Source organism: Gymnodraco acuticeps, unplaced genomic scaffold (genome assembly GCF_902827175.1).
Source record: "Gymnodraco acuticeps unplaced genomic scaffold, fGymAcu1.1, whole genome shotgun sequence".
In the NCBI taxonomy this organism is placed as follows: domain Eukaryota; kingdom Metazoa; phylum Chordata; class Actinopteri; order Perciformes; family Bathydraconidae; genus Gymnodraco; species Gymnodraco acuticeps.
Genome location: NW_022989799.1, coordinates 2,528,787 through 2,544,631, shown reverse-complemented (window position 1 = coordinate 2,544,631; position 15,845 = coordinate 2,528,787). Strand labels below are relative to the sequence as shown.

The 15,845-nt window shown below is 39.9% G+C and overlaps 1 protein-coding gene across 1 annotated transcript in view; it reads left to right on the top strand.

The window, feature by feature from the left end:
• LOC117550317 (cilia- and flagella-associated protein 46) overlaps positions 1-15,373 on the top strand; it is a 141,786-nt gene extending 126,413 nt beyond the window's left edge. The window contains 3 exon segments of the mRNA XM_034222699.1: positions 12,558-12,694; positions 12,817-12,915; positions 15,144-15,373. Coding sequence (XP_034078590.1) covers positions 12,558-12,694; positions 12,817-12,915; positions 15,144-15,259 — 352 coding nt within the window. The 3' untranslated portion in view covers positions 15,260-15,373.
• The last annotated feature ends 472 nt before the right edge of the window (positions 15,374-15,845 follow it).

The following is a 15,845-nucleotide window of genomic DNA, read 5'->3' as shown; positions in this document are numbered from 1 at the left end:
TGACTTTGTTTAGAGCAGTGATCTTATCTGCAGCAGAGAGCTAAGCGCTGTCAGAGCGGACCTAACCCTGAAAAGTATTATCATCTGAAATTAATCATTATGTTATTAATATTAAATACATATAAGTATTTTTACAACTTGTATTTAGAAATACTCTGTTGTAATTATTGATGCATAAATGTGTTCATCCATTCAATGTGGCATCTTCTATAATGGGGTTAATGTATGATATTAATTAATAATACAATACATTATAATATATGATATGATAATTATATTTTAGTTTTATTAATTTCTTATTACATAGTTTCTCATTATTATTATTTTTATCGCTCATCTTATTTTTGATTTTATTAATCTGTGTGAATCTGTGCTATTCTGTTTTTCACTCTTACCCTGTTGCTGTTTGAACTGAATTTCCCCACGGGGATTAATAAAGGTCCATCTTATCTTATCTTAATGTATAAGTTGATTTACTTCAATCTACTGTACTGTGTAAAAACACCCCAACAATATTACAAAAAATATACTGCATAAAGCAAACTATATACTTTATTTGATCTAAAACATTGATGTTTTTTCATTATAGTAGCCTGTGAAAACCATAATAAATAAGTGATTAAATGCTACAGTATTCAACAAACACAACTGCAGAGCTGCAAACTTTGCAAACAGACTAAGTTCTACAACACCCAGTTGTCTTTGTGTATTTGTGAATGAAGCACCATCTCATGGTTAAATCCTGTAATTGAACAAATGGGGAAATTTGGCAACGCCCTCTAACAATTTGGCAACACCCCCAGCCACTGGGATCCGCTGGGCTTTTGACTGGGACACACCCATGTGAGTCCTATCTGGAGTGCTACATCTGTATTTGGTGCCACTTCATCAGCAAGTTGTGCAACCTATGCTCACTAAAACCGCTAAAGACAACAAAGATGATTTCTCTGCAGAAGCTGTTGACACTGTCGGAAGAAATGTCTATGTTGATGACTGCTTAAAATCTGTCGCTTCTGCTGATCAAGCTGTGAAGTTATGTGAAGAACTCAAGGATCTTTGTGCAAAGGGAGGATTTAATCTGACAAAGTGGACAAGCAACAGTAAAACTGTGCTGGCATCCATCCTAAAGAGTGAAAAACCCAAAGAGGTAAAAAACCTGGACTTAGAGACCCAAGACAATCTTCCAATAGAAAGAGCCCTAGGGATACAGTGGCATGTGGAGGAAGATGTTTTCAAGTTTCAAGTATGCTTAAAATCTCAACCAGCCACAAGGAGAGGCATCCTTTCAACAGTCTGCTCTGTGTATGACCCACTTGGATTTATTTCACCATTTATCTTCACTGCAAAGCATGTCTTACAAGAGTTGTGCAAACTCAATTGTGGGTTGGACAAAGAAATCCCGGAGGCTCTCAAGAAACAGTGGCAAAGATGGCTCATGGGATTAAAGCAGATAGAAAGCTTCGAGATTGATCGATGTATCAAACCAAAGAATTATGGACAAATTAAATCTGCACAATTGCACCATTTCAGTGATGCAAGCGAGATTGAATATGGTGTTGTCACCTACCTTAAGATGACAGATGAAGATGAAGACGTTCACATATCCTTCATGTCAGGAAAGTCACGTGTTGTGCCTCTGAAAAAAGTCACTGTCCCAAGATTGGAGCTCACAGCAGCAGTACTGGCAGTACGCATGGACAAGATGATCAGAACCGAGCTGCAAATCCCATTATACAAATCTGTCTTCTGGACTGACAGTACATCTGTTCTGAGATACATCATGAATGAAACGCTAAGGTTTCAGACATTTGTAGCCAACAGAATAAGTCTGATCAGAGAAGCAACAGCAACATCACCGTGGAAATATATCAACACTAAACTGAATCCAGCAGATGATGCATCTCGGGGATTGGCAGCAGAATCGTTCTTGAAATGTGAGACTTGGATAAATGGTCCATTGTTCTGAAAGAACCTGAAGACAAATGGCCTGAGTTTCCGGACGCGCTTAAAATGTTCAACGACAGCTATCCTGATGATCCAGAGGTGAAGAAGGAACAATTCAACGTGAACCCAACCATTGCAACTGGCCTAAATGCCACAAGCAAGCTAGTGCATCACTACTCTGACTGGAGGAAACTGAAAAGAGCAGTTGCATGGTTCCTTCAAATAAAACAGCTCTTGCTGCTTTCAAGTAAGAAGAGGAAGGAAGTTACTTCTACTCAAGCAAAAGAACCAAATCGAATAAAGCTGATTGAGAAGGAGATGAGAGTGTTTAAAGACTCTATGAGAGGTCTCGCACTCTCTAAGGATAACTTGGATAAGGCTGAAGCAGCAGTGTTGTGTTTCTGTCAAAAACAGTCTTTTCCAGAGGAAGTGGAAACTTTGAAAAGGGGAAAACCTATCAAAGGAAGTAGCACACTGTATAAATTGGATCCAGTGTACGAGAATGAACTGATAAAGGTTGGAGGAAGGCTAAATCAAATGGCAATGCCTGAGGAAGCAAAGCACCCAACCATTCTTGGAAAACACCACCATGTCTCTAAAACCATGCTTCAAGATATTCATCAACAAGTTGGTCACAGTGGAAGGAATCATATGTTATCCAGGTTAAGACAAAAATACTGGATACCATGTGCCAATGCATTAGCCAGAAAAATAATATCTGAATGTACTGTGTGCAGACGCATGCATGGCAATGCAGGAGAACAAAAAATGTCAGATCTGCCAAAAGACAGAATTACACCAGACCAACCACCATTCACATACGTTGGAGTGGATTACTTTGGCCCACTGGAAGTGAAAAGAGGACGAAGCATTGTGAAACGATATGGAGTTATCTTTACCTGTCTAACAACCAGAGCGGTGCACTTGGAAGTAGCTCATTCGTTAGATACAGATTCATGCATTAATGCCTGCAGACGTTTCATCAGCAGAAGAGGACAAGTATTGGAGATGAGGTCAGACAATGGGACTAATTTTGTTGCCATTGAAAGAGAGCTGAAGGAATCTATAAAAGAGTGGAATCTGAGCAAAATAGAACAAGCCCTCCAGCAAAAGGATGTGAAATGGACATTCAATCCTCCTTACGGAGCACATCATGGCGGAGTATGGGAAATACTAATCTGGCTTGTAAAGAAAATTCTGCTATCCATCACAAAGCAACAAACACTTGATGACGAAAGCCTTTCAACAGTTCTGTGTGAAGTTGAAGGAATTCTCAACAGCCGACCAATAACTACAGTGTCAAATTATACAAATGACTTGGAACCTCTCACACCAAACCATTTGCTGCAGCTCAAGGTCAAACCTTTGTTGCCCCCAGGCTTATTCCATCAGCAAGATACATACTCAAGACGCCGCTGGCGACAAGTGCAGTATATAGCAAATTGGTTTTGGACCAGATGGATCAAAGAATATCTACCACTTTTGCAAGAAAGACAGCAATGGAATCGCATTAAAAGGAACTTCATACCTGGAGACATCGTAGTAATCATGGATTCAAAATGCACCTCGTGGATCCTGGTTAATGGCAAGAGTTATGGAGCCGCATCCTGGATCTGGAGGACTGATTCGGAGTGTTCTTCTTAAGACAAAAACCAACACGCTGGAAAGACCAATAACCAAATATGCCTACTGGTGCCTGCCTTAGAATAAGGAAATAACTGAAGATGGACAATTAAGACACCCTGTCTATCTCAAATAGAATATGAAGACTGACTTTGTCTGGCTCTTTTTGAATTTTTGTTTATTGTTATTAAATATGCCCATAACAATAGGGGGCGGTATGTTAGAGCCAGTATTTTGATTTGATAAGAAAGGCCACCTAATTGTGACGTCTGTAGTCAACGCACTATAAAGGACTACAATTCCCACGGCGCCTGTGCTAACGCCACAGTGATGGGCAACCTGTTGAGAGACGCCGTCGAGGAACAGTTTTTAACCGTACTCAACTGTACTCGTAACCGTACATACAAACCGTACAAGTACCCTTTAAGTTGTGAAGTTATAAGCATTATCACGAAAGAAAGAATACCTAAGTTGTGTTGTTTTATTTGAGTTTTGCCTATTTCTTTTGAATATTGTAAAGGCCTATTTTTCTTTGTTGCATGTGCAAAAGTTTGTTATTTTATTTTTGAGCAAACACATCGCAACATCTTCTAAACCATCGGAGGCCAAGCAACACTTCAAACTGTGAGTAATTTAAGGAGAGAAACGAGTTAGAACTGTAAGTTTAAGGCGTCTAGTGGCTTGGTGGAAAAATAAGGAAGGAAGCCACGACAGTAACTTCCCACATCTGAAATCAGATATGACTTCAAGTCATGTGATCATTTCTTAGTATTTGATCCTTCAACTTGGTCTCATGAAATGCAAGGACTTCACAGTTTTGGCAACAAGTTTTGGAGAAAGCAAATCGGAGGCTTAAAAAGAGACAGGGAGGTGCATCTTCATCATCTTCATCAGCTATCATGCAAGAAGTGTAAATAGAGGACAGTGAAGGAGACACTGAGGAGGACCACGCTTCGTGTGGGGTGAGTACCAAACGCTGTCTCCTGGTACTCATCTGAGTAACTCACTCAAAAAGTTATGTGCACCCCTGGTTATAGTCTGTGTTCTTGTGTGTGTGGGGGGGGGTCTACTAGGGACTGTGCTGGTTGTATAGTCTGACCGCTGCAGGAAGGAAGGACCTGCGGTATCTCTCCGTGAGACAGCGGGGGTGCAGCTGCCTGTCGCTGAAGGAGCTGCACAGTGAGGACAGGGTGTCCTGGAGGGGACAAACACATTGTCCAGCAGGGAGGATAGCTTGGCTGCCATTCTCCTGTCTCCCACCACCTCCACAGTGTCCACAGGACTCCCCAGGACAGAGCTGGCCTTCCTTACCAGTCTGTTCAGTCTCTTCCTGTCAGCAGCCGAGATGCTGCTGCCCCAGCAGGCCACACCATAGAAAATGGTTGATGCCACAACAGAGTCAAAGAATGTCTGAAGGAGTGCCCCCTGCACCCCGAAAGACCTCAGTCTCCTCACCAGAAAGAGTCTGCTCTGTCCCTTCTTGTACAGAGCTGCAGAATTATCAGTCCAGTCCAGTTTATTGTTCAGATGAACACCCAGGTATTTGTAAGATGTCACGATCTCAATGTCTGCTCCCTGGATGTTCACTGGTGTCGGGGGGGAGTGTTGGCGCCGCCTGAAATCCACCACCAGCTCCTTGGTCTTCCCTGCGTTGAGCTGGAGGTGGTTCCTGTGGCACCAGAGGGTGAAGTCCTGCGTCAGCTCCCTGTAGTCCCTGTCGTCCTCGTTGGTGATGAGGCCAACGATGGCGGAGTCATCAGAGAACTTCTGCAGGTCACAGGTTGCAGTGTTGTGGGTGAAGTCTGCAGTGTAGAGGGTGAAGAGAAACGGTGCCAGCACCGTCCCCTGGGGGACCCCCGTACTGCTGATGATGGTGTCTGATTGACACTCCCTGGTCCTCACGTACCGTGGACGGTTGGTGAGGTAGTCCAGGATCCAGGAGGTGAGATGGTGATCCACCCCTGAGAGCTGCAGCTTGTCCCCCAGGAGCGGGATGGTGTTGAAGGCACTGGAGAAATCAAAGAACATGATCCTCACAGAGCCCACAGCCTTCACCAGGTGAGAGAGGGACCTCTGCAGCAGGTAGATGACGGCATCATCCACCCTGATGGCAGGCTGGTAGGCAAACTGCAGGGTGTCCATTGATGGTTTCACAAGGGGCTGAAGCTGTGATGTCAGCCCCACCGGCCGGCTGTTGAAGTCCTTGGGGTGAAGGGTCTTTGGCACAGGTACCACACAGGACGTCTTCCACAGTTGTGGTACCCTCCCTTGCTTCAGGCTCAGGTTGAATAGAAGCTCCACAATCCCACACAGCTGGTCTGCACAGGATTTGAGGAGCCTCAAGCTGATGCCATCTGGACCCGCTGCCTTCCTCGCCTTACACTTCTGCAGCTCCCTCCTCACCTGGTTGGTTGTGAGGGACAAGGTGTCGTCAGCGGGTGGGGGAGAAGAAACAGGGGCTGATGTGAGAGGTGTTTGTTGCACCTTTCACACCAACGCGGTTCCAGGGCCGGTTCGAAGATCGAGCCTGATAAGCACCGTTTGTTCCTGTTCACACTGCAGCGGACCAAAAATGGTCAGTCTAGAAGCAAGAACTGCAAACGTCACGCTTACCTCGGAGGCGGGGGCAGGGTCGGGTTCAACCAGAGCAATAACAGTTTTAGGCGAGTACGGCAAATAAAAGTTGTAAGAAGCAGTAGCGCTGAGCAAAGTGACTAGAACGCAACCACACACTTATACAAAGAACTCATGACTGATCAAATCTATTGAAGAAGTTATTCAAGTTGTTTGCCCAATGAGATGATCATTAGTACTTAGCTCTTTTAGCACTTAAAAAAGTCTGTTACCATACTGTGCTCTGCCAGTGCTGCTGTAACCTGTCTATCTTGTTTCTTTTCATATGTTTTTATTTTATCTTTTGGTTTATTTGGCATGTCCTCTATCGTGAACCTCCAATGTATGTTGCACATTTTGTATGACTTTATTAACGTTTTGGATTTGTTTGTATAATTGGATGTAAGGGCGACTTTGAAACATTCCAGGCATTATAGACAAAAAATTGCGACCCAATTATTGTAATTTTTGTAAATGTGCAATGTCCCTTTTTAAAATAAGCTAATACATAAATAAATACTTTTGTAGAATACATTTGTAATAAACTTTCTTTACATTCCTAAGGTTTTTCACAAGATCATCTTACAATAGTGTAACAATAATGTTGTTGTCTTACCTCTTTAAGTATATCGGCTGAGAAAATGAACAAAGACTTAAAAAGTGTATTGTGGGATATGAATTCAACCAGATTTAAACTGACATTTTAAATGAATATTAAATACCCTCAATAGCAATCAATAGTAATCACCCCGGGATATTCTGGTTACCTAAATGTTAGGTTGTATTTACTGTTAATGACACAACTCTACTGTCTGTTTTTGGGACACATCAAGTAAAATGTCCATTAGAGTTGTCAATTGAAAAATAGCAAAATAAAAACGGATATCTTTGATTAATGATTTAAATTAGGGCTATTCAAGTGTTCGTACTGGGAAATTAATCTAGCTAATACTCTTAGAAATAGACCAGAGTTCCCGTTAGAATATTTTTTCGCCGGTCAACATGTCCGTTAAAGTTTAAATCTTCCGGACAAAATGAGAAAAGTACCGGTCAAAGTTCTTCTTTGTTATTTATTGTGCTTTAAAATAAATTGATATGATTCGATATTAAACAAACTAATTATAGTAGATTTAGATTAACTACATTATTCAAAAGCGTACAGTAATTTACAATAACACGGGAATAATAAACGGAGCGCTCTCTCCCTCTCCTGACAGCCCGTCAGTATCATGCAGCTCGCGGATCAGTAATGAGTGACCCGACAGTAAAACTAAACATATCTATAACTAGTTACGGTAGTTTGAGAGGTCATTAAAATAGCTACGTGTGATATTCTAACCTGAAGTGTGTGTTGCTCCGCTCACCGCTGCATGTGATCATGCAGAGCTGCGTGTCGACTCGTCAGCAGCAGCTGATCTCTCTCTCCCGTCAGATTAGACTTCACTCGCGTTTATGTCCATATCGATCAGATCTAGCTAGTTCTAGCTAATGATATGATACCTGCTTATTAAAAGACACCTAAACAATAAGTGTCGCTATGCAACCGGGTGAGGCCGCAAAGTATAGCGCAGCATTATGTATGAAGGGCCGTGTAGGCCAAAATTCAAACTCACCTCGCACACACACTACTGAAAACATCTGGCCTTGCACACACACTACTGAAATCCTCTCACATTCACTACTGAACACCTCACACACACACTACTGAAAACATCTGGCCTTGCACACACACTACTGAAATCCTCTCACATTCACTACTGAACACCTCACACACACACTACTGAAAACATCTGGCCTTGCACACACACTACTGAAATCCTCACACACACACTACTGAAAACATCTGGCCTTGCACACATACTACTGAAATACTCTCACATTCACTACTGAACAACTCACACACACGCTACTGAAAATGAACGTCATACACACACTATTAAAATCCTCTCACATTCATTACTGAACACCTCGCACACACACTACTGAAAATTAACCTCACACACACTCCTGAAAAACATTTTACTGAAAGGTTCTCAGTAGGGAATGCGCATGTGTTTCACCTATGTGTGTGTGAGGGGATTCTTGCTGTAACGGAAGTCATTCTTGCTGTAACGGAAGTCATTCTAATGTAACGGAAGTCATCTGCTAGTGGTCTCTTTGCTAGCCCCGTTAGCTTCATTAGCTCCAGGCTGCTACTCGGACGTGTTTGTTGTGTTGATGCCTGGTGGAGTATTCTTCATTGAAATATCGCACTTATCTTATGGCTCTGCGGTTCAAACAGACCGTCCATGAATGCAGTTTATTCGGTAAGTGAAATTCAAGCACTTTATTTCTTACTTGTCTTTTTATTCAGCTAACAAGCGAGACGAAGCTACATCTGTGCTAACGATGCTATCCGTAGCATACAAGTTAAAACATAATGGAGAAGTGTAAAACATTAAGAAGGATTATACTGTAAAACATAAGGCTTCTCGGTGAGGTTGGTAAAATAAGGTCATGCTTGTACATTAGTTAGTTTGCTAGTTAGGTAACTGTATGCATTGTTATTGTTAATTTAAAATAGCTATGCTCGACGATGCAGACAGCTAGCGTCACATTAGTGTTGAAGAGCAGAGTATGAGATTAACCTCACTATAAGATCTGTGTATCTTAAAAATATGAATCTCACATTTCCAGTTGGTTCCAGAAATAACGTTAACGTAGATATTGCAATATGGTTTGTTGAGCTGGAGTTGATTGTTGAAGCTTACTGGTTAACGTTCATCATATTAAACGAACGAACCCAAACGTTGTTGTTTTTATTAATATTATTACCAATACTTACTTAGCATTTTATTATCATTACACTGGAGAAACCGACTTATTGTGGCAGCAGAACGTGAACATGTAACTTAATGCCTGCATTTGAGGACGAAAAATAGCTCAGTCAATGCTTTAGGGACAAGGAAATGATTTGTTTAAATATTAGATATGACGTTATGTGTGCTTCTGTGACAATGAAGCTTATTCATTGCATTACATTTGTTGAAGATGTTTGTCTGTTACCCTTACGTGTGTGTGGGCTTTGATATCCAGCACTTTTTTTAAGGATAACAAAAAGATTATCACATGACGTTTGCATATAAAAAAAAGTCTGTGACCAACACATTGTTACTTTACATATACATCTGTTTGTTTAAAGTTTCCAGGTGATGCAGACAGACCAGAGGATGCTGACCACGAGAGACAGACCTATTCCTAACATCAGTGAACTTCAGCATGGACTCAAAGGTACAAAGACTCCTTTCATACTGTACAAAGAATCGAGAAACGTTCTGGTTTAAATAGATAAAGTAACAACTATAATCAGCTTTCACATTTCAATGTATTTAAGGCAATTATTATTTTACATTGTGAGAATTGCTACCATTTGTCTCTACATATTGTCTGTAAAAGACGTGGTAAAAGTGGTTCTTGCAGCGAGACAACCGAGCAGTTGAATATTTAATAAGATATTTTAATGTTGATTAACTGCAGACTGTTCATTCATAATCTGATTATCTTTGTAGTACAAAGTGACGAATTAAAAAAACACATTCAAATTAAAAAAATACATTATTTCTACAGCCGCTAAATAAACAAACCTTTCATAAATAACACACTTGCTCTGCAATAATGTCATATGTTTCTTGTCATTTCTGTTAGGAAAGGACATACCTGAAGGACACAACTGCCTCACCGTTTTCTCAGAGGGGCAAGAAGAAAATGAAAAGCTGATTTCAGATTAAAGACCAATACAGGACATTCACTAAGAAACTACACTTTTATTGTGAACACAAAGTCAAACAGGACCATCATTTGTTTGTGACAGCTGAGCCCAGTATGTGCTCACAGATGCAGTGAGGGGGTTTCTTCATCAGGCCTGGTCCTCCTCCATCAGGCCTGGGCCTCCTCCCAGAGAAAGACCTCTCCACCTCAGTCCTCTCCAGCCAAACCCACAGACAGGACATCCGTCATGCTGAGGTTTCTCCCAAAATCTCTGCACGCTGTCTCAATTGATCCACACTGTGAATATGAGGGGGAAATGTGTGTCATAAATGCTTTAGACAATAAGAAATATGAAGTTAACTGTAAGGAATGGCTCATTCTTTTTTAAATAGACAAAACTATTACTGTATTTCAATATCTCACGTCTGAAAGTTTAATTTAAAAGAAGAAGAGGCCCCAAAAATAAAGATTGGTATATCAATAAATGTAGTTGATTTTGTCTTTTTAATTGTTTAAAGTAGATAGAACTGGTACTTAAGAGTTTGAATACAGTCTGGTTGCGGAGGAGGCACACAGAGAGCATATAGCTACCATCACATGTAACTAAGCTTGACTTGAATTTATTAAAATTAAGTAACAAATCAATAACAAATCATGCAAAAATGTGAATCTTTGCTGGGTCCACTGTTGAATTTACCACATATTGTATGTTTTAGAAACCTTAAGGCATTTATAGATTTGTATGCAAGTAACATCCCAAAACTCAATACCTTAGATTATTATTGAAAGTTTTGCTGACTCACTTTGGGGTCCTTTTTATTTTAGAATCGTTTTTCATGAGACAGTCAATTTAAATATTTGTACTATGCCATATTCACATTCATTTGTAACACACACGTAAGGGTAAAAGACACACAACTTCAACAAATGTAATGCAATGAATAAGCTTCATTGTCACAGAAGCACACATAACGTCATATCTAATATTTAAACAAATCATTTCCTTGTCCCTAAAGCATTGACTGAGCTATTTTTCGTCCTCAAATGCAGGCATTAAGTTACATGTTCACGTTCTGCTGCCACAATAAGTCGGTTTCTCCAGTGTAATGATAATAAAATGCTAAGTAAGTATTGGTAATAATATTAATAAAAACAACAACGTTTGGGTTCGTTCGTTTAATATGATGAACGTTAACCAGTAAGCTTCAACAATCAACTCCAGCTCAACAAACCATATTGCAATATCTACGTCAACGTTATTTCTGGAACCAACTGGAAATGTGAGATTCATATTTTTCAGATACACAGATTTTATAGTGAGGTTAATCTATGGGTTAATCTCATACTCTGCTCTTCAACACTAATGTGACGCTAGCTGTCTGCATCGTCGAGCATAGCTATTTTAAATTAACAATAACAATGCATACAGTTACCTAACTAGAAAAATAACTAATGTACAAGCATGACCTTATTTTACCAACCTCACCGAGAAGCCTTATGTTTTACAGTATAATCCTTAATGTTTTACACTTCTCCATTATGTTTTAACTTGTATGCTACGGATAGCATCGTTAGCACAGATGTAGCTTCGTCTCGCTTGTTAGCTGAATAAAAAGACAAGTAAGAAATAAAGTGCTTGAATTTCACTTACCGAATAAACTGCATTCATGGACGGTCTGTTTGAACCGCAGAGCCATAAGATAAGTGCGATATTTCAATGAAGAATACTCCACCAGGCATCAACACAACAAACACGTCCGAGTAGCAGCCTGGAGCTAATGAAGCTAACGGGGCTAGCAAAGAGACCACTAGCAGATGACTTCCGTTACATTAGAATGACTTCCGTTACAGCAAGAATGACTTCCGTTACAGCAAGAATCCCCTCACGCACACATAGGTGAAACACATGCGCATTCCCTACTGAGAACCTTTCAGTAAAATGTTTTTCAGGAGTGTGTGTGTGAGGTTAATTTTCAGTAGTGTGTGTGCGAGGTGTTCAGTAATGAATGTGAGAGGATTTCAGTAGTGTGTGTGCAAGGCCAGATGTTTTCAGTAGTGTGTGTGTGAGGTGTTCAGTAGTGAATGTGAGAGGATTTCAGTAGTGTGTGTGTGAGGCTTAATTTTCAGTAGTGTGTGCGTGAGGTGTTCAGTAGTGAATGTGAGAGTATTTCAGTAGTGTGTGTGTGAGGTGAGTTTGCATTTTGGCCTACACGGCCCCTCATAATTATGCATTTGTTTACATGCCCACCGGAACCCCGAGGCATTACCAACAGATCAACGCACAATCAACCCATACAGGACATCTCTCTCTCCACATTAAGTGTTAGACATTAGAGTTGACTATTCTTGTCTGTCACATAAATGGCGCAACTGATGCGGTATTGCGCTAAACGGAAATTATTTTTAACGGACACTTTGACCGGAGAGATTTAGATTTGCCGGTCTTCAGCATATTTTACCGGTCGTAGTCCGGTAATTACCGGCTAACGGGAACTCTGAAATAGACCTAGAGAATGCACCAAAAATACAGTAGATGTATATATATATATATATATTATAACAGTTTTTGGTAGGTACAGTATTAATAACTAGAAGCTCTCTGAACATTTTTTTAATTCTCTCCTCTCCAGTGCAGGACAGTTGGACCTGGAGAAGCCCCTGCAGACTGCACTGCTGCTGAGTTTGGGTGGAGTCGGCTCCATTGTGCTAAACCAGTGGCACAGCAGCATCCAACAGAACACACACAATCTGGCCCATGTACTAGACAGTATGTTTTGCATTTGCCTTTAAGTAAATCAACCTTATATATTGCAAGTTAGCCTCTTTAAACATTTACTTTATGCCTGTGGGGATTTTCATGAGTTACAATTATATAATGTGTGTGTGCAGATCTGCTGAGGGTCAGACAGACCTCTGGCCAGAGCATCCAGGCCCTGAGGAGAGGGGACCGCTCAGCGACACCACAGCACAAGGTTACAGGATCCTATGGTACTGTATTTCAAACTCATAACATCATTTAGCCTATTTACTATACACACACTAAAGTCCATGTGTGTTTTATAATTGGTGCTTTACAGACAACACTTTCTCTGTATGTTAGGCTGTGGTCCCTTTGCTTTCTGAAAAGAGCACATAGTGCATTAGGATGGTAATCATAGTGAAATATAAAGCTTCAATAATGCTTTATGAATACACACATAGCGTTCTGGTCAACTGTACTAAAACAATATTCATGTGACTTATACAAAAGTATAAGAGTCCTATAGATGCTCTTGATTTGTTTTAACTAACGGGTTGACTGATAGCTTATAAAACATAATGACTATCTATACTGACCTAAACACACCTAGAAAATGTACTGTAAGGACTCATATAGGAGCTCTTTATATACAAAAAAAAAGATAACAATGATATCTGAAAAAGGAAATAGTGATAACAATTAAAGTACACATATACAAATATTGTGTAACTATTCTAACTTCTTCACTATGTATTTTGAGTACAATTCATTTGCAAAGAAGGCACAACACGCACCGAAAACAAAGTTAAAGAGGCCTTTTTATGCATATTGTAATTTCCTTTTCCTGTAGTGTGTTATATACACTTTTGTGCATGCAAATGGTCTGCAAAAGGCTAAGATCCCTGTTCCCCTACATAATGACATCACTATGTAACACTCTGGCTTATATTGGTTAGAGCTCCAACACATTGTGCATTATTTTCTAAGGGGTGGAACATACAGTATCTCGAAGCAGTTGACCAATCACAACAGAGCCATCTAGCAAACCAATCAGAGCTGACTGTGCTCTGGTTTCAGACAGAGGGGGATATGTCAAATTATTGAACCCATCCAATAATAACTTATTATTCTGCATGGACTACTATACATCATGACTGCAGTTGATTATTAGCTGTAACTATTATTTTGTGTGTATATATATATAAATATACACACACATACACATAGTGAAAAGAAATACAATAATAATAAAGTGACAATCAAATAAGAAATAAAATAAGATTAATAAATATAAAATACAATTCAGTTAAAAGCTAAATTAAAAAGGTGTTTCTTGAATTTGCTCTTAAAAATGTTAACGCTCACTGCTGCCCAGTTCCTCTGGGAGGCTGTTCCACAGTCGTGGGCCGTAATAATAAAAAGACGCCTCACCACGGGTCTTCTTTGGGATAATTAAAAGGTACCAGAAAACCTCAGGGCTCTAGAGGGCGCATAGGTTAAAACCATATCCCATAAATAGCTAAGCCCAAGACCATTAAGAGCTTTAAAAACCAATAAAAGTATCTAAAAATGGATTCTGTTGCTCACAGGGAGCCATTGCAGAGACTTTAAAATCGGGGTGATGTGTGCTCTGTTTCTGGTCCTTGTTAAAACACGAGCAGCTGAGTTTTGCAGTAGCTGTCGCTTTGTAGTATAATTTTTAGGCGGACCAGAAAGTAGTGCATTGCCGTAATCGATCCTACATGTTATAAAAGTGTGCATTAGTGTCTCTGTACTGGCCTGAGAGAGAAACGGTCAAACTTCATGGCAATATTCATGAAATAATAAAATGCTGTTTTTGTTATATTTCTGATATGTCATGCTCAAAGCTCTGATTAAAAAATATCACTTTGTTCTCAACTTGTTGGCAAGGTTTTACATTTAATTTATGAAGTGCTGAACCAAATGTCTCTCTGAGCTCTAGAACCAACAATTAAGAGCTCAGTTTTTGGTTTACCTTGGTTGATTGAGCTCTAGAAAATTCTCAGTCATCCAATGCTTAATATCAAAAATACAGTTAAAAATATGTCATCAGCATAACTATGGAAATGTATGCCGTCTTCCCCGATGACATGTCCAAGTGGAAGCATGTAAAGATTAAAAAGTGTAGGACCTAAAATAGAGCTTTGGGGAACACCAGTCATTGTCAATAAAAGTGTATTGAGAAACCCCTAGAGTTTATTTTTGAGTATAGGTAGTCACAAGCTCCATCGGTCAATCCCTAGCTCATAACTAGTCATGCGCATTCATAAGCCATGTATTATTATTAATAAGAGTTGCAGTCATGTCATGAAAATGAAATGCACTCAAATTTACCCTAAAGCACTAAAGATGTGGTCTCCACAAAAATGGATCATTCAAAGTATCAATCCTGCACAGCTGGATTGCAGTATAACCCTCAGATATTGTTATTGATTTATTCGACTCTCCTCTGCAGATCCAGCTCTCCTCACTGACTCAAAGGAAGATGATGATGTTCACCACCAATTCATTCTCACACCATCAGCCTTCAACTGCATTCTATATGGATTACCTAACCTAATAGTCTGGTAATATACTGGCTTTGCAATAGTACTGTATGCAAAAAAGCTAGTGTAGTGAGGGGGTTAGATATTTCATTAAACATGATCCTTTATTCTTCGTTTCTAAAATAAAATACTGACTTTACACTTGTTTTGTTTTTTTAATACTGTTGATATCACACAGCACACGCAAGTTATGCAACATGCCTGACTCGATAACATAAGGCGAAAGCTCTCGGAGAGGGTAGCTTACGGAGATTCACCCGGAACATGTCTTGTATTATTAAAATAGCAATGTTACCACTGTAATCATCCTGACAAGTTGTACCTTTGGGATCTAAGCCTGGCAGAAAACACTGAATCTAATGTTTAGAGTGTAGGGCCCACCTCGGTCACCATGAATATTTCATTGATGTGGGTACTATTAGACATTACAAAATTAATAAGAAATCTTAAATGAGAAATGAATACATGTTAAAGAGCAACTTGCAGGTTTTTTTTTTACAAGATGTATGCTTAACCTTGCCTGAAAATTACAATAAAAAAAGTTAATGCAGGATTTGAAATGTTTTACGAGACATAAGGGCAGGAATTCAGAGGGGAAAGGAGCCGTTTTG